Raw genomic sequence first — 27,982 nt, forward strand, 5'->3', positions numbered from 1 at the left:
TAATACTTCCTGATTATTGGTTACTATAGACGTCTGTTATCTCTACAACCAATAAGCGGATCGCCATCTTTGTGTGCGGAAGTGACGTTTTATTTGGGTTATGTACGTAAGGGCTACGGGTTCTGGAACACGAAGTCATGGGACACCATGTTTGTAAAGGGCACTTTTTCCCTTGACCTTTCCCCCTTCAAGGCTTTCATTTTTGCTTCGCACGAGAGGGGCAGGTTATACAAACTAGCCTGCTGTGGTAAGCCAAGGTTGTCATCTTTAGCGCATGCACCGCTAGGGTCGTATGACATTTATTCACATGGACGGATCTGTGGGTGGCGCATGCGCAACGTCAAGTGACCGGCTTCCAGGCATGCGTACTGCTCACCTAGGTGGTTGACTGAAGTTGAATTGGGTTGCTGGGTCCTGATTGAGGAATTCATCGTACGGCGATGTCTGATTGTGACTCGGACGATTACTCTTCCTCTGATGATGAGGATTATGTGCCTTCAGGTAGGTGTGTGGCGGGAGACATCACGAGGTCAGCTCGGCACTCAGCTATTGTGTTGTATGGGAGGTGTAGCTCATCACACACATTGCAATTTCCTTTACCACAGGTTCACACCTAAGCGTTTGCTGCCCTGTTTTGCAGAAACGCACTACAGTCGTTTATCATGAGTTCCAATGGGACAGGTTCACACCTCTGCGGTTTCACCCCCTGTGTTTTTTGGAAAGGGTCAGGGACTTTTTTTTAAACCATTTGCCCTCCTGAAGATTTACCCCCCCCCCTTCCTTCTTGACCAGGCCATATTTTGTGTTACGGTGCTGCGTTATTTAACTGACAATTGCGCGGTCATACAATGCTGCACCCAAATGAAATTTACGTCCTTTTTTCCCCACGAATTGAGCTTTCTTTTGGTGGTATCACCTGTGTGTTTTTTATTTTTTGCGCAATAAAAAAAGACCAACAATTTTGAGGAAAAAACAATTTTTTTGACTTTTTGCTATTAGACATGTCCAGTAAAAAATCAAATTTCATCACAAATGTAGGCCAAAATGTATTCTTCTACATGTCTTTGCTAAAAAAAAATCCCAATACGTGTAAATTAATTGGTTTACATGAAAGTTATAGCATTTACAAATGGCGGTATATATATACTGGGAACAGAATTTTTTTTTTTTTTTTACTCGTAATGGCGGCGATCAGCAACTTACAGGGGGACAGCGGTGGACGTTCTGACACTGGGGGGAACTGACTTGATGTCATTGACATCCCCAGTGACACCAATACAGTGATCAGTGCTAAAGAAAAAAAAAAAAAAAGCACTGACGCTGTACTAATGGCACTGGGCAGTAAGGGGTTAATATAAGGGCGATCAAAGGGTTAACTGTGGGCAGGGAGTGTTTTGCTAGGGGGCAATGTCAGTGTGCTTCACTGTAATCACACTGCTCTCTGCCAGAAAAAGTGTGTAGCATGCCCACCATTAGAATATACCGCTCTGCATCCACCCACTTCTAATGGTGGGCACACATGAAATGAAATGTGCCAAAAAATATTATAAAATATATTTGCCGAAGCATAGTGGCCATCCACCCATTGGCCACCCCAGGCCCCCATGCTTTGGCATATATGCTCTTTTTTTTTTTTTTTTAACTGCGGATGAAAAATCTCATCCAACAGCACTGCACACATCTACTTATGTATATTCTAAAAGCAAGACCCTGTTGCTGTCAGAATAAACAAGTCGGTGCTGCAGCTGAATGACATTCCTGCAAAGAAAAAAGCAATGGTTAACAATTAAACAGTAACTCAATAAAACAACTTTTTTATTGAAATATCTCTGCCAGAAAAAGTGTGTGGTATGCCCACCATTAGAATATACCTCCCTGCATCCACCCACTTCTAACGGTGGGCACGCATGAAATATGCCGAAAAAAATTATAAAATATATATGCTGAAGCATTGGAGCCATCCACCCACTGGCCACCCCAGGCCCCCATGCTTCAGCATATATGCTCTTTTTTAACTGTGGATGAAAAATTTCATCCAACAGCGCTGCCCACACTGACTTATGTATATTCTGAGAGCAAGTTGCTGTCCAAATAAACAGGTCGGTGTTGCAGCTGAATGGCTTTCCTGCAAAGAAAAAAGCATTGTTAACAATAAAACAGTAAAATTGTAACAGTAGAACAGTAACCACAAGAAAAACTATAACTATTTTTTGTTTTTTCAAATTTTTAATTTTTGGGGAGGATTTGTACTTTTTATTTTTGTTAAAACCGATGGTAGGGTCTTCTCTAAATGCGATAACCGTTTTCCTGACTACCTAACATCTTTCGAGACCATGTGTAAATATGTGCCCTGAACTGTGCCATGCTGTACCCTATACTAATACTCCACTAGTGTATGGTAGCGACGGAAGCAGTCCTCGAGGCAGAGACCAGGTTGGCCAGGACAAGAGGGACAAAAAAAACGGGTGTCATGCCTAATTCCTTGTCTACTACAGACACAACGTCTTTTTTGGGGTGTCCTTTGGGGTACCAGCAATGGCATTGGGAAAATGCCTGTCATGCACTCGGCTAACTGCATCTGGGTTGGGGGTTTGGGCCACAGCACCTTCTGGATACAAAAGGGTCGTTGTGATTTCTTCCTGCAATTATAGGAAGGATCCACTTCATCCAGTTGCTTTGTAAAGCACAAAAGCATTATATAGAGCCAATTGAAATAAATAAACAGACACTTTTTTTGTGCCAGCGTCTGGCTTTTTGTGAAACTAAGTGCAGCTTCATCATCTGGTTGTTGAAGTCCACCACTCCCATGTTAAGGTTATAGTCATGGACACAGAGGGGCTTCTCAACAACACCAGCTGCCATGGCAATTTGGATGGTTGTGTCTGTGAATGGAAGATAGGACGAAAACATCCCCTTTCTCCTTTCACTTCACTGCGAGCAATTCCTCATTTCTCAAGCAGGCTTTTTCCCCCTTTCTAAGATAGGTATTTACACGCCGTTGGGGGAAGCCCCGGCAATTAGGTCGCACGGTGCCACATGTGCCAATTCCAAGATTGTACAAATGTTTAAATAGTGGCACGCTTGAATAAAAATTGTCCACATATAAGTGGTATCACATATGGAAAAAGGATGACATCTTGACCCCATATCAGGCAGGCTTGCTGGGGAGAAATTGTTTGTTTGAATGTAAGGCGGCCAGAAAAATTAATGAGGTATTCATCAATGGAGATATTTTGCTGGGGATTATAGAAATCTGCAAATTTTTGGTTAAGGTGATTACGAGGGGCCGAATTTTGTGAAGCCTGTCAAATTCAAGCTCATCCCGAGGATGACAGTGTGTTGGCGTTGAAATGCATAAAACACATTATACTCTCATATCTATGCCTGTCCACGGCAGCATGATGGCAGCATCACACAGGCATATGATGAATCGGGTCTGTGGACCAATACAACCACAATTAATTTTTTTTAGTAATGCCCATGTTGAGGGTTAGGCCCCAAAAAACTTTAGATTCAGAAACCGTAATGGGTTTCTATGTGAATGGTCTGGCAAGATTTGAATTTGGGTTGGCGGCGATAAACTGTTGTGCATATAAATTGCTTTGATCCATAATCAATGCATACAGATCTTCTGTGAAAAACTGCTCCAAAAAATCAAGGGGAGTATTTAAATTTGCTGTTTCCACCTGAATTCCGGGTTGGGCAGTGTATGGGGGAAGTATGGGTGCTACAGAATTTGTGGGCTGCCAATCTGGATTTTTAAGCACATCCAGAAGGATACTAGGGGGTCTATGGGCCTGTGTGCGAATTCTTGGTGGCTGCAGGACACTACTTTTGCTCGCCACCGCACCAGCTTGTACTGCACTTATGGAACTCGCCACATCACCAAGTGATACTGCAGTGCTGGTATGTGAAAGACCAGGATGTACTAGGTCGCTGGTGCTCGCCAATTCACCAAAAGGTAGAGCAGCACTAGTACTGCCACTCTGCTGCATATGAGAGTCATCATGCGATTGTAACATTTCAGCATCCTGGGAATGGGGTCGGGTACGCCTGACCTTAGCAGGGAAGTCTTCTCCATCGCCTGAGCTATCTGTAAGGGTGCTGCTGCTGTCTACAAGTTTGTATTCAGAGGCTGATTGTGTCAGGGAGTCTTCCCTTTCGCTCTCACCTAACATGGTCAGAATCCTGTAGGCCTCTTCACTAGAGTACCTTTCGTAGGACATTTTGGCCACTAAATTTATAGGTACCTAGTGTGACTCACAGGAAAAAGAGCCCCTGGCTGTCAGGGACTGCTGCAAAAAAATTTACCATCAAGTGCTAACAGAGATCAGGCCTGATTCTGAGAACACTGCAGTTTTGTGTGCAATGTATCAAGTGACAGTGACCTACTGACACTGCACTTGCTCGGGGAGAAGGGGGGGGGAGCATAGAGGCTAAATGCAGGTGCCGGGTCTGGTCCCGCTAACGCTGCATTTTTGGGGACACCATACTAATGTGAACGCTGGTATAGCGCTGATCTGATCAAAGATATTGATCTGTTCAGACAATATACTAGCAATGGAGGTTTATTGTGTATGTGAGCATGTTCCTGGTAATCAAGGAGTTAAATGTGACTGACTGGCAATCTGCCGCTATCTGGGAGGGGCGCTAACTGACGCTAACGCTATCTGAAGTCGTGGACAACACTAATACAGTGATCAGCAAAAAATCTGTACACTGTACTAATGACACTGGTGACAGAGCAGTGAAGAGGTTAACTGGGGGGGGGGCGATCAAGGGGTTAAATGTGCTAAACTGTAAAAGTGTGCTGTTATACTCACTGTGTGTTGATTCTTCTCTCTCTGGGACGGAATATGCCCAGAGAGAGAAGATGTCATAATTTCCTGTACCTGTGTAACTGTAAACACAGGTACAGGAAGATCCCTGATAGGACAGGGAACGATCATCTGACTTAGGCTGACCATCACTGGCCTAAATTGGATGATTGATCCCTTGGGGATCAAGCCACGGCACCCGAGGGTCGGGGGGGGGGCGCATGCGTGCCCCCCCGGCCCGCAAAAACCGTGGGAGCATGAATCACATATATATATACATGATTTTGCACACCCGTGCCGCCCTGTAGCAGTGTTTCTGCTATAGGGAGGCTCGGAAGCGGTTTAGTACCATCTCTATGCTGATGACACACACATCTTTCTTTCTACTCCTCACCTCACCCCTTCAGTCTCCTCTCACATTACTAACCTACTAAGCGACATACCAGCATGGATGGCACTCCACTTCCTCAAACTAGATCTTTCTAAAACTGATCTCATACTATTCCCTATAGCCCGTGCCCCCTCCCCTGACTTCTACATCAAGATCAATAATTCAACCGTCAGTCCCTCCCCTCATGCCAGGGTACTAGGTGTAATTCTGGACTCCCATCTGTCCTTTCAGCCCCAAATCCAATCACTGTCCAAATCTTGTAGACTTCACCTCCGCAACATCTCCAAGATACGCCCATTTTTACCCACCAAAACCACTAAGCAACTTATTCACTTGTTATCTCTCGTCTTGACTATTGTAACTCCCTCCTCATCTAATCGCAGGCTATCCCCTCTTCAGTCTATCATGAATGCTTCTGCCAGACTCATCCATCTTACCAACTGTTCCATATCTGCCATCTCTCTCTGCCAATCCCTCGACTGGCTTCCCATTGCCCAATGAATAAAATTCAAAACATTAAAAATAACATAAAGCCATTTACAAATCTACCCCAATCACCAATCTTGTCTTCAAATATCACCCAAGCCATCCTCTCCGCCCCTCCCAAGGCCTCCTGCTCTCTAGCTCCCTTGTCTTCTCCTCTCATGCTCGTCTCCAGGACTTCTGCAGAGCCCCCCCCCATCCTATGGAGCTCTCTACCCCAGTCTATCTGACTATTGTGTACTCTGCCCACTTTTAGGCGATCTCTGAAAGCCTATCCTGCCTCCAGCTAATAACCAAATCTTCTATTTCTCCCATCAGTCCATTCCCCACAGTTATTACCTTTTGTACCACTAGCCCCTTCCTCTTAGATTGTAAGCTCCAAGAAGCAGGGCCCTTCTAACCCTCTTGTATTGAACTGTATCATTGCTCTACTGTCTCCCTTTATACTGTAGAGCTCTGTGCAAACTGTTGGTGCTATATAAATCCTGTATTGATATCGGAGGTTAAACTGTAGAAAGTAAAAGTCACTGGCTAGCAACAAGAGGCTGGAGCAAGGCTGCCTTCTCTGGAGGGCTGAATCCCAAGCACTGCAACAGAAAAAAGGAAGGGAAAGAGAGGCGCCAGGCCGCCAATAGTGTAGCTCAGTTTATTAGGAACACCTCAATATACAGACAACTTGTCAAACCCAGGGACTATGTAGCCAATAGGGACGTGTTTCGGATGCTGGACCTCCGAAACGCGTCCCGTAGTCCAGCCTCTGAAATGCATCTAGAGTCCCTGGGTTTGACAAGTTGTCTCATGGTGGCTCCTTGGTGCCCGGTCCAGCTTCCTGCACTGCTTCACCACTGAGGCTTCCTGTCTGTGGGAGCAACGGTATTCTTTCTTTATCCATCCTCAAGGGTGTTCCCCTCCTGAACACTCTGAGGTGCAACCTGGCAGTGTTGGATGGACCAAAACATGACATCCTAGAGGTGTTCTATTGGATTTAGGTCAGGCGTGCGTGGGGGCCATTCAATTGCATCAATCCCTTCATCCTCCAGGAACTGCCTGCATACTGTCACTGCATGAGGCCGGGCATTGTCATGTACCAGGAGGAACCCAGGACCTACTGCTCCAGCGTAGGCTAACAATGGGTCCAAGGATTTCATCCCAATACCTAATGGTAGTCAGGGTGCCATTGTCTAGCCCAGCAATGGGCAAACTACGGCCCGCGGACCGTATACGGCCCGGCGGACCTTTTAATCCGGCCCGCGGAGCTAGGCTCCTCTCACAGTCCGCCCTGAAGACCGGTGTTGCATGAAAATCTGTCTCCTATGAGGATCTGTCCCCCTCGATGTATCTGCGCATGTGCCGGAGATCGCCGATCGGCTGCTAATGCCTGAAACTGGCACATGCGCAGATACATCGAGGGGGACAGATCCTCATAGGAGACAGATTTTCATGCTACATCGGAGCGGCGCGGGAACACGGCGAGAGGAACGCGCGGAGCAAAGGTAAGTGAATTGACACAGGGGGGACTTGGGGACTTAATATGGGGGGTGAATTAATATGGGGAATGAATTACTATAGGGGGGATGAATTACTATGGGGAATGAATTACTATAGGGGGGATGAATTACTATATGGGGGATGAATTACTATGGGGGATGAATTACTAAGGGGGATGAATTACTATATGGGGGATGAATTACTATATGGGGGATGAATTAATATGGGGGATGAATTACTATATGGGGGATGAATTACTATATGGGGGATGAATTACTATAGGGGGGATGAATTACTATAGGGGGGATGAATTACTATATGGGGGATGAATTACTATATGGGGGATGAATTACTATAGGGGGGATGAATTACTATAGGGGGGATGAATTACTATATGGGGGATGAATTACTATAGGGGGGATGAATTACTATAGGGGGGATGAATTACTATAGGGGGGATGAATTACTATGGGGGATGAATTACTATAGGGGGGATGAATTACTATAGGGGGGATGAATTACTATATGGGGGATGAATTACTATAGGGGGGATGAATTACTATATGGGGGATGAATTACTATAGGGGGGATGAATTACTATAGGGGGGATGAATTACTATAGGGGGGATGAATTACTATAGGGGGGATGAATTACTATATGGGGGATGAATTACTATAGGGGAGATGAATTACTATAGGGGGGATGAATTACTATAGGGGGGATGAATTACTATATGGGGGATTAATTACTATGGGGGATGAATTACTATATGGGGGATGAATTACTATGGGGGAATATTACTATACTTACTATGGAAGACACATACACATCATTCATCTACTCTTAATCCGGCCCCCGGGTCCAATATATGAACCCATTGCGGCCCTCAAGTCAAAAAGTTTGCCCACCCCTGGTCTAGCCTGTAGAGGTCTGTGCATCCCTCCATGGATACGCCTCCCCAGACCATCACTGACCCACCACTTAAATTATGCATGTGTACTACAGCCTCTTATGATGTTGCAGTAAACCTTTCTGGTATTGCTGGGTGTTGTAGTCAACCTGTTTTAGATTTGGTATAACTAAAGCCCACAGGAAACATGGCCGCATCACGGCCTGAGGAAGGAGCACTCATGCTCCAAACGCGTGCCTGTCCACTAACCTCTTCTGGACTTCTAGTATTGGCGATGTCACCGCTGTCAGCGTCGGGATCCCCTGGCCTGCCCGGAGCCTTGGTGATGACCAGCACGATCGTCCTAGGTCTGGGAAGACACTACCTTTTAGCGGTCTGGATAGGATTCCTCTTGAAAGATGGCTTTACGTGATATGTTGTTTATACAGCTTCTCTTGTGAGTTGCCTCATTATTAATAAATTGCCTTTTAACCTACAGTGCCTTGAGGGCTAGTTCACACCAGATGCAGTTCAGTGCGTTTTTTTTTTCCATCAAAAATGCATGCACAGTGTTTTCCATGTATTACAATGGCCCTAGTTCACACCAGTGCAGTCATTTTCCGGTGCAGAAAAAACAAGCAGAACATGCTGCATTTTTTCTGCACAGAACCATACTGTAACATGGCAAACTGCATCAAAACTGCACCGAAACTGCGCGTGGCATGAACTGTAAGCAAAAACCTATCCGGAGTGCATTTTTGTAGTATGAACTGGCCCTAAAAAAGTATTCATACCCCTTGAAATTTTCCACATTTTTTTTTTTTTGCAGATATTTATTTGTAAATAATTTTGAAAACCATTTATCATTTTCCTTCCACTTTGTGTTGGTCTATCACATAATTTTACAATAAAATACATTTACATTTATGGTTGTAACATGACAAAATGTGGAAAATTTCAAGGGGTATGAATACTTTTTCAAGGCACTGTACATACTACACTCAAAACGCGCTGCTGTTTTCTTTCTTTTTTGCCGAACACAGGAGTTTCTACTTTGACAACTGGCTGCTACTTCATTCTGAGAACAATTTGGGACGTAGTCATGTGGACTTATCTTTACAAGGACTATGGACTACTAACCTCTCTATATATGTTCCCCCTTCGAGTTTTGACTCCCTAAGCACCACTATATTCCCCTATCTGCATGTGCTGACAACTGACTGGAAAACTCCCAGAACATTGCTAAGTGAGGCCTAGTCATTCCTGCCACCTCCACCATCACAGGAATGAGCTGTCAGACATTGAGCTCAGAGCTACTATATCAGGGGAGAGCTAGAGCATGTGAGTGGGTCTGAATCAGAGAAAAGCTCACTCCTGTGATGGTGGAGGTGAGCAGTAATGACTAGGCCTCACTTTGCAACGTCCTGGGAGTTTTACAGTCAGGCTTCATGAGGTATGTACCAGCAAACACAAATGCTCCTGCGCTTGGGGATGGACTCGATGCAGGCTACAACCACATAAGGAATGTCCTGGAACATGCACACCTTGCTGCCCTCAAATGGACCGGGGAAATCCAAATATACTGAATGAGGAAAGAAAAAACAGAGGGCGCACAGGCCTAGTGCATTACCATAAAAAATGTTTAATAAAAAATAAAGTAGGTGTTGTACTCACAAACGACAATATAGTCAAGGCACATCATAAATAAACAGCTGGGTCAACACCGCGCTGAGTAACAGTCCGTAATAGGGAGTATAGACATCCAAAAGGCTGACGCGTTTCGAGGACTTGCCTCTTCCTCAGAGCCACCTGATGTGCCTTGACTATATTGTCGTTTGTGAGTACAACACATACTTTATTTTTTATTAAACATTTTTTATGGTAATGCACTAGGCCTGTGCGCCCTCTGTTTTTTCTTTCCTCATTCATGAGGTATGTAAATGGACTACACCTATAGCACAGACATTATTTAACTTTAGTCAGAGACGCACAGTTTGTTTTTCTCCACAGACACCTTTTACCTGCATAAGCAGTTGGTGAAGGTGAACTATTCCTATAAGCTTTAAATGGTTAAGGGTTTTTTAACCACTTCCAGACCGGACACTTTTACCCCCTTCCTGACCAGGGCAATTTTCAGCTTTTAGCGCTATCACACTTTGAATGACAATTGCGCGGTCATGCAACACTGTACCCAAATGAATTTTTTACCATTTTTTTGAGATAGATAAAGCTTTATTTTGGTGGTATTTATTCACCACTGGGATTTGTATTTTTTTTGCTATGTAAATGAAATGTCCAAAAATTTTGAAAAAAAGTTTTTTTTTATAAAATTTTGCAAATAAATAATATTTCATCATAAATCTTAGCCAAAATTTATTCCGTTATCTTTTTAGTAAAAAAAAAAAATCCAAATTAGTTTATAAGCAAAAATTATAATTTTTAAACATTTTTTTTTACGTTTTTATTTTATTTTTTTATATTATTATTTTTTATTTTTATTTATTTATTTATTTTTTACATACTGTCACCCTAGCAGTACAGTGTCACCATGGTGACACTGTACTACTTGTGAGGGGTGATGAAGATTTTTTTTTTTTTTTTTTACACTGATTGCTTTTACACCCATATAGGATGTAAAAGCAATCATTTCTCTTTCTCTCTGTGTGCATTCATGCACTCATTGAGAAGAACTGAGTGAGCTGTGATTGGTCACAGCTTGTCACATGGTACAAGGCTTTTGTGAATAGCCTTGTACCATGTGACCTCTGTGATCATTCACAGATTTCACACATAGTAAGCAATGATGTCAGAAGTGACATCTTGCTTACTACTTTGCATGTGATCACTGATTGGCCAGAGGTCCCGTCCGACGATCGGTGTTTCACTATGTCCGGAGGACACAGCGGGCACCGGATCGCGGTGCTGCGCGCTCCCAGGGAGCACGCACAAGCAGGGTGCGGGGAGGCCGTTTATAGACGGCCACCCGACCCTGCAGTGCCACCGTCCGGCCGTTTATATACAACGGCCGGTCGGGAAGTGATTAATGCTTTTTTTTTTTTTTTTTTTTTTTTTTTTTTTTAAATAATATAATTTATTTCATCATAGGTGGGGAATATAGCGAAGATGATGTGAATGAGTTGGTGAAGGAAGATGATGATGATGATGATAATGGTGATGCGCAAGAGGATGGAAAGGAGAAATCTGAAAGTAAAACGAAAAAGAAAAACAAACAGTCTATTCTAGCAAGGTAATGTTGTCGCTGTTCATTTTTTTTTTTTCTTTTTTCTCTGCATATGTATTTGACAGCCACAAGTAGCTTAGAAACCTCTCAAAAATAAATATACAATCACCAGCCTCTTTATTAGGTACACCAATTGCTTGGTAACACAATTTGCTAATCAACCAATCACATGGCAGCAACTCAATGCATTTAGGCATCTAGACGTGGTGATAACAACTTGCTGAAGTTCAAACCAAGTATCAGAATGGGGAAGAAAGGGGAATTAAGTGACTTGGAACGTGGCATGGTTGTTGGTGGCAGATGGGCTGGTCTGAGTATTTCAAAAACTGCTGATCTACTGGGATTTTCATGCACAACCATTTCTAGGGTTTACAGAGGATGGTCCGAAAAAGAGAAAATATCCAGTGAGCGGAAGTTGTGTGGACAAAAATGCCTTGTTGATCTCAGAGGAGAATGGGCAGACTGATCCAAGACGATAGAAAGGCAACAGTAGCTCCTAGAACTACTTGTTACAACCAAGGTATGCAGAATACAATCTCTGAATACACATGTTGAACCTTGAAGCAGATGGGCTACAGCAGCAGAAGACCACACCGCGTACCACTCCTGTCAGCTAAAAACAAGGAAACAGAGGGTACAACTTGCACAGGCTCACCAAAATTGGACAATAGAAGATTTGAAACATGTTGCCTGGTCTGATGAGTCTCAATTTCAGCTGCAACATTCAGACGATAGGGACAGAATTTGACATGAGCAACATGAAAGCATGGATCCATCCTGCCTTGTATCAACGGTTCAGGGTGGTGGTGGTGTAATGGTGTGGGGGATATAACAGGCGGGAAGCCTCACTTTGGTCATTCACTGCGTGCACTGCCAGTGATACGGAGTCATGTCAGAGCTTACTGATCCTCATAGAGGGCAAATTGTTGGTACCACATAGCTGGTGCCTCTGTGACTGAAGTCGTCAATGTATTTGTCGTGACGCGAGGTACAGTATCAAAGGTTATGACTGCAAATACAGCTTCCAGGATAACGTCATTGTGCAGGATAACTGCTGCAAAAGTGCCTGCAGAGCTCAATCTCAGTCCCATGAAGACTGAGATTGAGCTCTGCAGTCACTTTTACAGCAGCTATTTTATTATTCCAGGTCACAATTCTGCACAATGTCCTTTTTGTCTCTTTCGGTCAGTTGATCATGGCAACCACGCTTATTCTTAACGGATGACGTTTTCCCGCAATCTGTGTTTCCATTTTTTTTTTTTAATCTATTGTACATTTACATCAGTCCCTGCTCTCAGAGCTTACAATCTAAGGTCTGTAACTCACATTCATACATACACATAATACGGCCAATTTAGACAGGAGACAACCTATCAGCATGTCTTCAAAGTGTGGGAGGAAACCCACGCAGGCAGAGGGGGAACATGCAAACTCCATGCTGATAGTTCAGTGGTTGAGATTCAAAATGGCGACCGTAGTGCTGCTAGGCGTAAGTGCTTCCCACTTAGATGCTGTGCTGCTGGCTTATGGTTGCAATGTGTTAGTTCTATTCAAAATCACCACTTGACAAAAAAATAAAAATGGCAATCAGGAGGCAGCCGTTTCACCTCCTGAACACTTTCTGAAAAGCAATCCATCGCAGGGAGAGTTTAGATTGCATTTAGGAAATGTATGTATGTTTGTGACATGTTCCGTCTTTGTTTCAGGAAGAGGAAGAAAGGCGTGTTATCCCTAAACTCTGGGGAAGGTGCTGAGAAAAATGAAGACAAAGCAGAGAATTCCGAGGAAGACAACTACTTCAACATGGATGAAGAAAAGAAACAAAAACTGGAAGAATCAAAAAAGAAGCATGAAGATAATCTGTGGTCTAGTTTCCTTTGTGATGTGGGGCAAAAGTCCAAAGTCCCGCCTCCTGCGCCAAGTACACAGAACAAGCAGGTATTTGCTCATCACTCTCAAAGGGTAATGAGGAAAATCCCCTTACGAGCTGTTTTCGGTGGATCACTTTTCACAGAGCTGTATAGGTTCGGCTGACAGGCATTTAGGAAGTCACACTGCCACCTCCTGAGTGCCTGTTTTTTTAATAGCTGAACGGGGTTATTCAATGGAAATGAAACAACGCGAGCTTAGCGCTCAACTTGCATTGCAGCACGATCCTATTCACTTGAATGGGTAGCGTTCAATTTTTTTTTGTTGCGTGACAGTACAAAGCATTGTGGCCACAATCTACAGCTGACTTTGCATCTTTAGGGGATGTTCGGGGGGGGGTTGTTAGAGTTGTGCTTTAATTATGTACATGCTTCCATTGTGTTCTAGTGGGTGCAGGTCCCTGGGCTAAAAGCATGCTTGACGCATTTCCCTGTGTAGAAAGTTGTTGTTCTTGGTCTGCGTAGATTTCCCAGGTCTACACAGATTGTGTTTGTAGGGAAGACCCTTTCTGTCATCTTTTTGCTGCATGTAGCGGTCAGTACCAACTTTCTACTACAACTAATTGTAAAATACAGTTGTTGAGGACTACATTGGCAGGTCATCAGCTCTCAGATAACCACTTCTGGTGTCAACTGTGCAATAGGTCAACACCTTCCTGGACCACCCACATCTGTCAGATTAAGCTATACTTGGGGATTACCTTATCATTAGTGAACTGCCCACCACCCAGAAAGCATCTCAGGTGGCCAGTCTACACAACTATTGCAGGTTTACTGCAGGATTTAACCACTTTAAGACCATTTTTTGCTAAACTACTAAAATACTAGTTACCGTATTTTTCGCTCCATAAGATGCACCTGACCATAAGACACGCCTAGGTTTTAGAGGAGAAAAACAAGAAAAAAAATATTCTGAACCAATGGATTGCAGACATAGTACAGGAGATGACCAGAGACTGCGGGCATAGTACAGGAGATGACCAGAGACTGCGGGCATAGTACAGGAGATGACCAGAGACTGCGGGCATAGTACAGGAGATGACCAGAGACTGTGGGCATAGTACAGGAGATGACCAGAGACTGTGGGCATAGTACAGGAGATGACCAGAGACTGCGGGCAAAGTACAGGAGATGACCAGAGACTGGGCATAGTACAGGAGATGACCAGAGACTGCGGGCATAGTACAGGAGATGACCAGAGACTGCGGGCATAGTACAGGAGATGACCAGAGACTGCGGGCATAGTACAGGAGATGACCAGAGACTGCGGACATAGTACAGGAGATGACCAGAGACTGCGGACAGTACGGGGGATGTCCAAGAGACTGAAGACAGTACGGGGGATGTCCAAGAGACTGCAGACAGTACGGGGGATGTCCAAGAGACTGCAGACAGTGCGGGGGATGACCAAGAGACTGCAGACAGTGCGGGGGATGACCAAGAGACTGCAGACAGTGCGGGGGATGACCAAGAGACTGCAGACAGTGCGGGGGATGACCAAGAGACTGCAGACAGTGCGGGGGATGACCAAGAGACTGCAGACAGTGCGGGGGATGACCAAGAGACTGCAGACAGTGCGGGGGATGACCAAGAGGCTGCAGACAGTGCGGGGGATGACCAAGAGGCTGCAGACAGTGCGGGGGATGACCAAGAGGCTGCAGACAGTGCGGGGGATGACCAAGAGGCTGCAGACAGTGCGGGGGATGACCAAGAGACTGCAGACAGTGCGGGGGATGACCAAGAGACTGCAGTGATGATCGCGGCATCAGACCCCAGCCTTTCTCACCAACTTGTGACCGAAGGACTAGCCAATCTAAAACCGCGCTGTCACGTGCGTAACAATGCCACGCTCAGCTGCACCCTGTACAAAGATTTTCCAGCTAATGGACCACAATCTATGCACCTGCAGCGTGAGAGCAATTGTTACTGGGTCAGGTTAATTACTCAATTAACCCTTCACACTGCCACCACCTCCTTTTTGTAGAGAAAAGGAGGAAACTCACCAATATTATTGTATATATATAAATACAGAGAGCAATAACACAGCAAAGAGATAACAGAAGTTTTAGAGAGGTAGAGTACTTGCCAAAAGTCCTGGGTTAAGCAGATCAAGTTTCCTGAGCAAAAGGGTGCCATTCTCCCAAGTTGGTTCCAAAAGGTTAAAAGGGGAGAATTCTTCAACTTACTGCTCCAAGCATAACAGCCTTTTTCTAGGAACTCAGCAGGGTGTCTCCTTAAAGCATAGAACCAATCGCCTCATTTGGGGAGGGGTGTTGTAGGCGGGGGAGTCAGACTAGAACCCTCCCAAGTTATACCGGGCAATAACCTTCCCTAGGTACATGTAACATTCTATCCACGGGTAGATTAATATGCAGAATCATCTGCTGAACGTCTAGATATCAAACATGGCATAGTTCACTATTTCAGCTAGAACTATATGACTTTCTGCTCTCCTGTAGACAACTAGGGGGTGTAAGATATCAGACGACTCGCATTAAACTGAGCTATCTGAATATATGCTTGGTTTTTATGTAATTATTTCCCATCTCCAGATATAAAATTATATGGAAAAGTGGGTTTTAAATGTGTTTTCTGTTTTACGGCTAGCTGGAATGTCTTTGAAGCCCAGTGAAGGACTGGTTTATGGCTTTACGATTCTCTCAGATTGCGACGCTAACAAACACCCGGGCACCAGCTAATTTGGGATTTATAACCATGAAGCTGTCCTGCTGGGCCTGATTGCCTGTGCACTTTTGAACCCAGCACACAGGGACCACGTGTCACTCAACAGAGAGGGGGAGGGATTGCAGGGGGAGAGATACAAGATGGAGAATACTTAGCAAGATGGATGACCGCGTCCATCTCTGTGTGCACAATTGCTACAGGGATGACCAAGATACTGCAGACAGTACAGGGGATGAACAAGAGACTGCGGACCTTTTGGAGAGGGAGTGGGTACCTGAATTTGTCAGGTACCCACTTCCGCAGAGTTGTCCTCCCTTTAGTGTGGGCTGCGCTTTGTGAATGGCCCGGCGTCTTCTGGGCCTGTCATGTGTCCCAGAAGACGCCGGACAATTCACAAAGCGCAGCGCTTCTCGCACATGCGCAGTGGGCACCCGGCTGTCACAACCGGGTGCCCACACTAAAGATGCCGGCGCGGGAAGACTGCACAGCGCTGGACCGAGGAACGGGTAAGGTCCTGCTGCAGAGAAGAGCTGAGCGTCCGGCCCGGTATTCTGACACAGTGGCGGCAGCAGAAATACCGGACCGGCCACTCCATATTCACTCCATAAGACGCACTGACATTTTCCCCCCTTTTTTTGGGGGAAAAAAGTGTCTTATGGAGCTAAAAATATGGTACTTAGAACCCCCCAAAATTCTTTTTTTTTTTTTTGCAGGCCACAGCATTTTTTTTAAATAATGCACTTTTTAATGACTTTTAATCCAAAAAAACACAATATATAACCCTTTTTTTTTTGTAAACTATAAAAGATGATACTATGACAAGTAAATAGATACCTAATATGTCATGCTTTAAAATTGCACACACTTGTGGAATGGCGACAAACTATGATACTTTAGAATCTCCATAGGCGACACTTTAAAAATTTTTAAATGTACAAAGGAGGTCTGGAGCTAGAATCATTGCTCTTGCTTTAACGTACGTGATGATACTTCACGTGTGGTGCGAACACTGTTTACATATGTGTTTGCGACCTAAATATATGTTTGCCTTTGTGCCTGAGCACGGTGGGGCGAGGATGCTTTAAAAGAACATTTTTTTCGTTATTTATTTTATTAATTGTTAGGGTTTTTTTTTCACTGTTCCTTTACATTTTTTTATCACTTTTATTGTTATCACAAGGAATGTAAATATATCTTGTGATAACAATAGACCGTGACAGGTCCTCTTTACTGAGACATCTGGGGTCTATTAGACCCCAGATACCTCCTCTGCCCTTAACCGCATCTGATCAGACCAAGATTGGTCTGATCTGTTGCTTGTACAGGCTGGTAATAGCTTGTAAACAAAAGACCAAAACCTGAAGTGACAAAATACTCATCGCTTCCGATTTCTAATATAATAGAGTAGATTGGTGATGTTCTGGTCCCCAGAGAGCTCTGTGGTAAGCCGGTGGAATCGCCAGCTTCAGTTCTGGGTTCTATGGTGGGATGGAGAGCCTGGAGAGGCACTGGGAGTGGGGGAACAACCCCTCCACCCGCCTGTAAAGAACTTTTGCAATACAGAGAATTGCCCACAGATGACAAAAAATACCGGGTTGATGTCTGCACTGCTGGTGACTATATTACATTACACATGGTTGCAGCACGGCCCTATGCACATGATTTTTGCCTAAAGACTGGTATGTATCAGCTCAGGGCTGTAGACATGCTGTGGCATGTATACAACCCTGAGCAAATGCATTCCCTTCTTTTTGCGGGTGATCGGTGGTGGTAAAACCACGTCCGACACACCCGCCATGCGCTACCACCTGCTTTTATCGCTCCCTGGCCACCCGTGTGCATAAGTACTAAGGGAAGTAAGGGGGTTGCAGGCTGCAGTGGAGAGACCCAGGCATCTGACATACCTGAAAGTGTTGAATATTCTACCAGTGTATTTTAGTTATGCACGGGAAATTATATTGATAAATATTATTGATGGCCTTTTTTGTGCTTTGACTTTTTTTTGTTTTGTTTTTTTTACTTTTTACTTTTGTTCTCCTTCCATGGAGAGAATGTCCAGATTATATCTATTGAATTTTTAACCGAAAACTATTTGTTATTGGTTTGTGATCGACAAAATGCTGAAGGTTTGTCATCTGCATTGATTTTCAAGTCAGATATAAGCTATTTTAAAATGTATTTTTCGCAGAAGGGTTTGGCTTCCTAGTGAAGCCAATCAATTGTGTTATCACAGCATCGAATCCTTAAAGGGGAAATGATAGTATAATTCCAGTGAGCAGCTACTTTTTCATTATTATTTTATTATATATACAGATTTGTAGATTCTTCAAGCCGCTGCATTTTTGTGCAATCACTTAGCCTTCCTGTTTCACAGCTTCTAGGGTAAGAACACCTTCATACTGAGTATTTTCTATAAATAAATAAAGATAGGTGCAGCGCTGCACCTATCTTTATTTATTTATTGGCATATACTGGATTTTGGATATCCTAGGTTGGTGCAATTGCAGCTGGACACTTATTACTTAATATTTATAATCTGAATTTTATATAACCTGAGCGCTCGCTACACACGTGTATTTTTGGTCTGAGTATTTTCTATAGTCAGACTTGTCTGCTCTCATATAATGTCACGAGGGTCCACAGAGCACTTCCCAATGAGGGACAATAAAAAACACCTCCCATAGTGAAAGACCGCTTAAAGATTTAACATTTATTATACAAGTGCACTTACAATTCATGCAGAGTATACAGCACTTCTAATGCATGAAAAACATTCAAATGTCAGTTTCCAAGATGGCCGCGGCTCGTCGTGCATGCGTGGTAGGCATGTATCCCTGCTCGTCCCTATGCGTTTCGTCACATATGACATCAGCAGGCAGCCCTTGTTGATGTCCTATGTGATGAAACGCATAGTGTTTACATATTGATAATTGCACATTATTTTGTATGTTCGCGCATTTTAGATATCTGCATGAATTTGATATATTCACATGAGATTGCATTCTGCATTTGCACTTTATCTTTTGGGGTGGATTGTTACATATACTCTTGTAGCAAAAAGTTTGCTGCATCTTATAAACATTTGTGGTTCTTGCAATTTTGTTGTGGGCGATTATAAGTTTTTATATTTTAGTGCTACACTTCATATAATGAAGTATAACCAAATAATAAACCATAAGTGTATATAGTGACAGCAGCTCATTTTTGATTGGGCCAGTTTTAGGCCCGAGCATGAACTTTTAAACTTTTATTTATTCGTTTTTTGAAAAAGATTGCTGACTGGTCAAACTCTGCCTGGATCAGGCAAATGTATCTTTTTTTTTCTTAAATTTCTTTAATAAAAAGTAAACCATTAACTCAGGTTCTGTAGCCTAGCTGGTACTTATATACAATAAAGAGGGGGTATACGAGCACTAGGATATAATTAAGGGATGAGCAGCTAGCATGAAGGTATAACCTCTCAACCTTTGAAACAAGAACTGTCAGAAAATGCAGCGCTATATTAAAAGATATAAATAGACAATAATGTGCCATATATTCATATAAATGCGATGTGGAGCGCTAATGTAATAGCAAGTGTAAAACATCTATCAAATTTAATAACGTGCTCGTAGCACGAAACGCGTCAGGTGGAGCCTAGCCGGTGACGTCATGCCGTTCGGGCCACGTGGAGGCCGGCGGCCATCTTTACTGCTGTTTTTTGCTGATGTGAGTTTTTACTATATGTGTATTCACAAAATAAAGTGGAAATACTGCACTATCAAGATCTTTGCTTGGGCTCGTTTTATTACAAGGGATAAGGATACCTCTCATACCACTTGTTACCCACATGGTCCATGCATCTGACTATCGGCCATCTTTTTGGATTCTGTGAATCAGCTTTTCTGGATATCATTATGTAAGTGTGCTACTTGTTCTTTAGCAATCTCTTGAATAAAAATTACTACACTATCAAGATTTCTCTCTTTTGGGTCTTATTGCTAAGTCCCTAAGGTGATCTCCTGATATGACAGCACACCACCCCTGGCGATAGATGATATAAGGCAAATTCGTGTTACTGTAAGGAGGCGCACTCCCCCTGGTGGTAGGAGACGGCATGATTGATGCAAAGGTGTTCCTGAGGTCCCTTCGCTGATGATCTTTTGGCTGTGACCAGGAGTAGGTCATTATACTCCAATGCGCTTTTTCTTGCGCTATCTGGTTAGTGCGTTTTGCAGCTATTCTCCTATCACGGAAGTCACGAATTTGATTGGCACACGGATGTACTTCTAATGACTCTAACATCCCTATCACTATATGCACTTTGTTTGGTCGGATGAATCATTAATACTTACCCGTCCATTGTTTACATTAATTTGTACGTTTAATTTGGTGCATGTTATACCTTTAATGTATTTCTTTTAATTCTGATGTGCACACGCCAATTCTTTTTACTACATGCTCAAGCGCTGCATTTTTGCTGTTTTTATTTTCTATGAGGAGGTTATACGAGGTTTACCTTCATGCTAGCAGCTTGAATCCCTCAGACCAAGCGCTCGTCTTTTACCCCATTTTACTATATCGTTTTATTACAAGCCCCCCCCCCCCCCCTTTCAAGGTGGATCCCTGTTTTGGTGCCCCATACCTGCCATTGTGAGGTTTCCATGCTGGATGGCTTAGTATCTGTTACCTGGATCATGACCCCCTGCTGGATGGATGAGTAATAGCACTTGGAGAGAGATGACACGCTGATCACCTGTCGTGCTGCTGGTTTGTCAGATGATCTCCTGATTCTTGCCTTTCCAGGTTACCAGGAGCGGTCTAACAACTCAAAGGCGCATACATTTGCGCTATCTGGTTAGTGCAATGTATTCCCATTCACAGTGATGGGAGTCACTGATTTCACCTGTATTTGAATATTGGACGTTATATCATTACTTTGCGTGATTTGATATCCAATTTACTATATGTCACTTATTGCACTTTAAATGTCACCATCATAGACGTTTTACACTTGCTATTACATTAGCGCTCCACAGCGCATTTATATGAATATATGGCACATTATTGTCTATTTATTCCTATTTATATCTTTTAATATAGCGCTGCATTTTCTGACGGTACTTACATACAACCCGCTGGGGAGACAGTCCATCAGTAAAAGTTGGGTTAAAAAAAGTACCGTAACTGGCCTGAAAACATCTTTTCTGGTAACCCTGGCTCATTTATACTTGCAAGGGTCAGGCTTTGTTAGCTATAGATCTCTTCTAGGTTGGTGGGGAAGCCACTTAGGAAGGTGAAAGAGAGCTTTCATTAGTGTCAGCTATAAATCCAAAAATTAGGGGATCGTCATTCAGTCAAAAAGGAACACAAAAATACACTGTGCTAAACAAATCCTTTTTAGGGGTTTTTTCGCCTATTTGCTCTTTAGCTGATGACTCCCTTGCCACCAACCTTGGGGTTCCACAGCTTGGATACCTCCTGATTGGAGAGCAATCAGTCTAAACAAAGGCCTATGTGGAAATTCTCCACAAGCTTGCAAACATTTCATATAGCTCATCACACCTTCTCAAGATGTAAGTAAAAACACTCACATCTATATGACCCACCTGATCTTTGAATGTCAGCTTCTACTTACTATACTGTAGGAGGCTATATTGCTTTTTAATTCCCTATTTTTTCACACATTGTTTTTGAGACCTACCTCTATAGGATAATTGCTTGGAAGCAGCATTTTAATTGCTTGGCAGTTTTAGGAAATTATAGTAGCTGCAGATTGAAATTGAAAGGTATTTTTAAGTAACAATACAATCCAAAAAGGTTTGTGCAGTAGTTATGGGTTACTTTTTTTTATCCGAAAGTGGTGTTTTCTTGTCTACTTGATGTTTTTTGGAAAACATATTTACGTTGTGTTTTGTGAGCTCGTCAAATCATTGTAAGCTCCCTTTTCTTTCTTCTTGCCCTCTCTTTCTTTATCTCCTTTTTTCTTTTCTTTTTTTAACTTATTCTTTTTGCTACTACCTTCTTTCCAGGCTCAACCAGAAGAACCCAAGGAATCCACTAAAGCTCCACAGCAAAGTCCAGCGCCTAAGGAAGAGCCCAAAAAAGTGACCATCACGAAGGTGTTTGATTTTGCTGGTGAGGAAGTACGGTGAGTACGCAGCTAATCTCTCTGGTGTGTGGACTGAATTCTGCTGCATTTTTAGCTGTCATCGGCAACTTTAGATCTTATGGCTGGCAGGGTGTCCTGTAGTGTCATGTCTCGGAGGAGAACAAGCACTAAGAAAAAGTCAATTGTCTGTTTCAGCAGTTACCAAGATTTCCAGCATGCTGGAAGTGTGTAGCAGTATTCAGTTTAAAGATTTTTTTCTTTCTCTTTATAAAAGAAAACTGATAAAATGCCAGAATTGTTGTGAAAAGGTGTATGGATTCTTAGTGACCAGGTACATTTATTGGGTAGACATCTTTTGCTGAAGCTGACTATGGTATATTATTTAGAGATTTGTGCTGTATGTGTAATTTTGTCCATTTAAAATGGATACGTAAAATTTTATAATGAGCTCAATAATATGAAAGCACAGAGTTTACTTTTATCCTCATAGTATTTCTGCATTCTCAGTAATATCACTGCATTAGCTGGATCAGTTTACTGGTATTATTAAAGATGTATTCTGAAAAAGTTTAAAAATGTTCACCTTCACTTCCTCTTCCTAATAAAAAAAAACAAGCATTTTTCTTTTTTTTTTCTTTAGCGCCATTTTAGGCACCAGAAAAAAAATGCCATAAAAATGCCATTGCAATGCGTGCTAAAACAGAGTTCCAGCTGTTTTTGTTTATTGAAAGTCAGCAGCTACAAAAACTGCTTCTGGAAGCGAAAGTTGTCATCGCCTCCTGTCTCGTCGTAGTCTTCTGGGGCACGTGACAGGTCCCAGAGGACTACGGGGCCATTCACAAAGGCAGTGCTTCTTGCACAGTGGGCACCCGGCTGTGAAGCCACAAGCTGTCACAGCCAGGTGCCCACTTTGAAGATGCCGGCGCCAGGGAGAGAAGACGGCCAGGGAAACCAGCCGTGGTGAGGACACCGCTGGACCGAGGGACAGGCAAGTGTCTGTATTTTCAAAGTTAGCAGCTACAGTTTTTCTTTTTTAGGCTTAATTTCCTTTTCCTTTTTTTCCCTTGGCGATCCTGCCAGTAAGTTTGTTGCTTTTTAACAAAACAAGGTCTTCTGCAAATGTATCAGTTAGTGTTGAGACAAATCATTTACCCCTGACAGAGGCGCTTACAATGACCAGCTTTTATTTGTTTATGCAAAACCTTTATCCCAAAAGAAAAAAAAATGCTGCTGTAACTGTGCAGTGTAAGCTTGAGTTTGGCTTCAGTTGGTTAGTGTATCTAAATCTGCTAGGACATCTAACACTCCCCTCTCCCCAGACTGACAATGCTGCTATTCAAAGGTGCCACACTGTAATACAGGAGGTGTGTTACTGGCCAGATCATGAAGTGAAAACAGAGGGGGGAGCCTAAAAAAGAAAGCTAATGCAGCCACCACATCTTATGATTGGTAAGCTGCAATATTACATTTTTGGGTTTAATAGCACATTAATTGCATCACTGCTTACATTACAACTATACAGAGGAATGTTACTTGACAGATGGCCGAGGAGGGAGCTGGCATATTGGCCACCGGTCTTGCAAACAGACTAGTGGACACTGAGCCCTTAATATGCAGGTTTTGCAGGAGTCATTTCTCAATGGCTGAAGAACTGTATGCAAAAAAGATGTTTCTTGATGGTAAGCAATAACATTCATGAAAGTGCTTCAACATTTCTGCCCTGAGTTCAGCTTAAAAAAACACACAAAAAAGAATTGTTGTAGCCGAACAGTAAAATCCATCATGTTCTGATTATCTGTGTACTTTGCAGGGGATTTTTTTTTTTTTTGGCATTACTATACATACATGGAGCAAGTCTTTTTATCCTACGACACACTCCTATTACATCATGTAATTGCAATCTGTAAAACAGGCATGATATTCGTAAAATAAGACCCTTGAGCAGAGGTTTTGCAGAGCTTTGAATAAACTAGCTTGGGTTTGAAATCTAGATCCTTGCTATTTGAGGCCTAGGTTACACATACAGTGCCTTGAAAAAGTATTCATACCCCTTGAAATTTTACACATTTTGTCATGTTGCAACCAAAAACGTAAATGTATTTTATTGGGATTTTATGTGATAGACCAACACAAAGTGGCACATAATTGTGAAGTGGAAGGAAAATGATAAATGGTTTTCAAAATTTTTACAAATAAATATCTGAAAAGTGTGGAGTGCAATTTAATTTTCAAGCTCTGTGAGATTGGATGGAGAGTGTCTGTGAACAGCAATTTTCAAATCTTGCCACAGATTCTCAATTGGATTTAGGTCTGGACTTTGACTGGGCCATTCTAGCACATGAATATGCTTTGATCTAAACCATTCCATTGTAGCTTTGGCTGTATGTTTAGGTTTGTTGTTCTGCTGGAAGGTTAACCTCTGTCCCAGTCTCAAGTCTTTTGCAGACTCTAACAGGTTTTCTTCTAAGATTGCCCTGTGTTTGGCTCCATCCATCTTCCCATCAACTCTGACCACTTCCCTGTCCCTGCTGAAGAAAAGCATCCCCATAGCATGATGCTGTCACCACCATTTTTTACAGTAGGGATGGTTTGTTCAGGGTGATGTGCAGTGTTGGTTTTCTGCCACACATAGCATTTTGCCTTTAGGCCAAAAAGTTCAATTTTAGTCTCATCTGACCAGAGCACCTTCTTCCACATGTTTGCTGTGTCCCCCACATGGCTTCTCGAAAACTGCAAACGGGACTTCTTTTAGCTTTTTTCTTGCCACACTTCCATAAAGGCCAGATTTGAGGAGTGCACGACTAATAGTTGTCGTGTGGACAGATTCACCCACCTGAGCTGTGGATCTCTGCAGCTCCTCCAGAGTTACCATGGACCTCTTGGGTGCTTCTCTGACTAATGCTTTCCTTGCCCGACCTGTCAGTTTAGGTGGACGGCCATGTCTTGGTAGGTTTGCAGGTGTGCCATACTCTTTCCATTTTCAGATGATGGATTGAACAGTGCTCCGTGGGATGTTCAAAGCTTGGGATATTTGTTTATAACGTAACCTTGCTGTAAACTTCTCCACAACTTTATCCCTGACCTGTCTGGTGTGTTCCTTGGCCTTCATGATGCTGTTTGTTTACTAATGTTCTCTAACACACCTCTAAGGGCTTCACAGAACAGCTGTATTTATACTGAGATTAAATTACACACAGGTGGACTCTGTTTACTTATTAGGTGACTTCTGAAGGCAATTGGTTCCACTAGATTTTAGTTAGGGTATCAGCGTAAAGGGGGCTGAATACAAATGCACACCACACTTGTAAAATATTTATTTGTAAAACAAATTTGAAAACTATTTATCATTTTTCTTCTACTTCACAATTATGTGCCACTTTGTGTTGGTCTATCAAATAAAATCCCAATAAAATACATTTACGGTTTTGGTTGTAACATGACAAAATTTGGAAAATTTCAAGGGGTGTGAGTACTTTTTCAAGGCACTGTAAGCTTTTGAATCAACATAGCATGGCATTCAAGAGAGCCTGTACTTTGGAGCCTGTGCCCAAAAAAAACAAGCAGAGGGACCAGTCACCAGTAAGCACCCATGCAGCTGATCTGTTACCCATTACTGACTTATCATGCAATTTTCTGTATCTCTGTGGGGGGTGGTCATCATGGGCACTAGTAAGGGATATTCAAAGAGCAGCAGATTAGGGGCAGGAAGCACAAGCACAAAATGAATAAAGCAGAGGCAGGGAGGTCCTTTTCAGTGCAGACTTTCAGGTACAGCCTCCTCTCCATCAGGTAGAACAGTGAGCAGCACAGTAGTGACCAAAGTATCAGACTATCAGAGGCAGCAGTGCCTTAGATGATCTAACACTGCGGATAAACAGCTATGAGCCTCGAGGCGCAGGACAAGAATCCTTACTGCTTAGGCTGTTCGCTAAAACACAAATCTTTGCTTTTTGGGTTCATGTCCACTTAACACCTGTTGACAATATGACTTGAATTTCGAGTTTTAAAGTGTATGTCCAGCTCAAACTTTTTTCTTCTTTTTTTTGATAAAGTGGGGAAGGGATATAACCTCTGCTGGGTTTTTACTGCTTTCTGTGGATTCAATAGAGAGATTTCTCCTTACTTTGAGTCCTGGTGACAACTGTTTCAGGTAACTCTTCAACAGCAACATTTGTTTAGTCAAGGGTGGAAGACTAGAACCCCTGTCAGTTTTTTTTATTTGGCAAAAAAGGCTTTAGTTCTAGGAAACCTTGTGAAAGTAATATAAGAACTGACATTGCTAACTTCTGTCATGTTGAGCCTTTCTTTCATATTCATATTTCTTTCATGCCGACAGTATGTGTATATGTGGCCTCTTGGCGACAGTATGCATATATGCGGCCTCTTGGTGGGTGGGCAGGCCTTGATGTCGAGAGGCCCCATATATGCATACCAAAATGTAAACAAACCTGTACGGACAGCGCACACCCTAAACGCTCCCGCCACAGTTAACGCACCTAACGGAAATCGCCCGATCACAAGTAGGGATTCGGGAGCTTTCCAGTCTTATGACAGCCAATCATAACGGTCACATGATCAAGCATCAGAAACCCCTTAAATGGGCGCCAGTGTTAAGGGGTTAAAGTGCATCTGCCATGAGAGCATTATAAATGCTGCCAACACTAGGATTAAAACAGGCCTTACACAAAGCAAATTTAATTTAGTGTTTGATAAACCTGGTGAAATTTGCTCCCTGGTTGGCTCTGTTGGCACCCTCCTGCCCCACAATCTTCAATTGAAAAAAACAAAGGAGCTAGGCACTAAATTGTTGGTCAAATGGCGGATGCATTGGATTAGATGCAGACACTATTTGGGCAATTGACAACCATTGATGCCAACTATCAGAATACATTAGCCACAGTGGGAGATTAGTCCATCATGCTGTTTATCAAGGATGGAGAAACCTGTTTCCTTTATTCTTTTCCAGGAAATAGACTGAACAAAAAAATGTATAGCCAGCATTATGCAGATTACAGGGATTCTAAAGGTTAATTTTTAATTTATTTATTTTTTTTAAATAACAAACATGCTATACTTACCTGCTCAGTGCAGTGGTTTTGCACAGAGCAGCCAGGATCCTCCTCTTCTCCCACTGGCTCACCTGGCCCCTCCCTCCTGTCGGGTGCCCACACAGCAAGCAGCTTGCTATGGGGGCACCTGCTGCTCTGCGTGTCCATTCACACACTGAGCTGTGGCTTGCATGAAGGTAAAAAACCTTCAGCCATTACAACCACTTTAATATAATTGTTGTACTGTAGGTACCATATGTGACCTTATGTTCAGCATGCACAGCTTTCTATATCTGTAAATACCATATGTAATACTTGAAAATACAAGTCAGACTCATGGATATTAACTGCTTCCCTGCTGCCCTATAGCAGAAATACTGCTACAGAGTGGCAGGGCTGCACAAAATCACGTGTATTTATATGTGATTTTGCATTTTTGGGTAGGTGGCATGCACCTCGCTGCCATTGGCAGCTACAGATGTCTATCACCAGGTCCTGGCTGGAGATCCCCCGCTGGCATCTGGCGATCGTCAGAAACAGTGACAGGGGAGAGATCTGTGTGGAAACAACACAGGTCTCTCTCCTGCCAGCAATAACATGCTGCTGTGTATTTCTCTGCACAGCAGAGAAATACACAGCAGCATGTTTCCCTAGAAAACACACACAGCACATACAGTAAAACAGCACACAGTTAAACCTTTGATCACCCCAGATGTTAACCCCTTCCTGCCCAGTGTCGTTAGTACAGTGTCAGTAATACCACTGATCACTGTATTAGTGTCATTGGGATGTCAGTGGCAGTTAGTTGGTCCCCCCCCCAGTGTCAGAATGCCCGCTGCAGTCCTGCTATAAGTCGCTGATCCACACCATTACTAGTATAAAAAAAAATCCAGTATATATACTGCCATTTGTAGACGCTA

At 43.0% G+C, this 27,982-nt stretch overlaps 1 protein-coding gene across 1 annotated transcript in view; it reads left to right on the plus strand.

Annotated features, from left to right (window-relative positions):
- Positions 1–344: 344 nt before the first annotated feature.
- Positions 345–27,982, plus strand: part of CFDP1 (chromatin remodeling protein CFDP1) — a 106,951-nt gene continuing 79,313 nt past the window's right edge. The window contains exons 1-4 of the mRNA XM_089692852.1: positions 345–501; positions 11,175–11,316; positions 13,017–13,248; positions 21,935–22,053. Of these exons, the coding sequence (XP_089548978.1) occupies positions 441–501; positions 11,175–11,316; positions 13,017–13,248; positions 21,935–22,053 (554 nt within the window). The 5' untranslated portion in view covers positions 345–440. The remainder of the gene's footprint in view (positions 502–11,174; positions 11,317–13,016; positions 13,249–21,934; positions 22,054–27,982) is intronic.

The sequence above is a fragment of the Staurois parvus genome, unplaced genomic scaffold (assembly GCF_062004578.1).
Source record: "Staurois parvus isolate SC_StPar_1 unplaced genomic scaffold, SC_StPar_1.0 ptg000607l, whole genome shotgun sequence".
Classification (NCBI taxonomy): Eukaryota; Metazoa; Chordata; class Amphibia; order Anura; family Ranidae; genus Staurois; species Staurois parvus.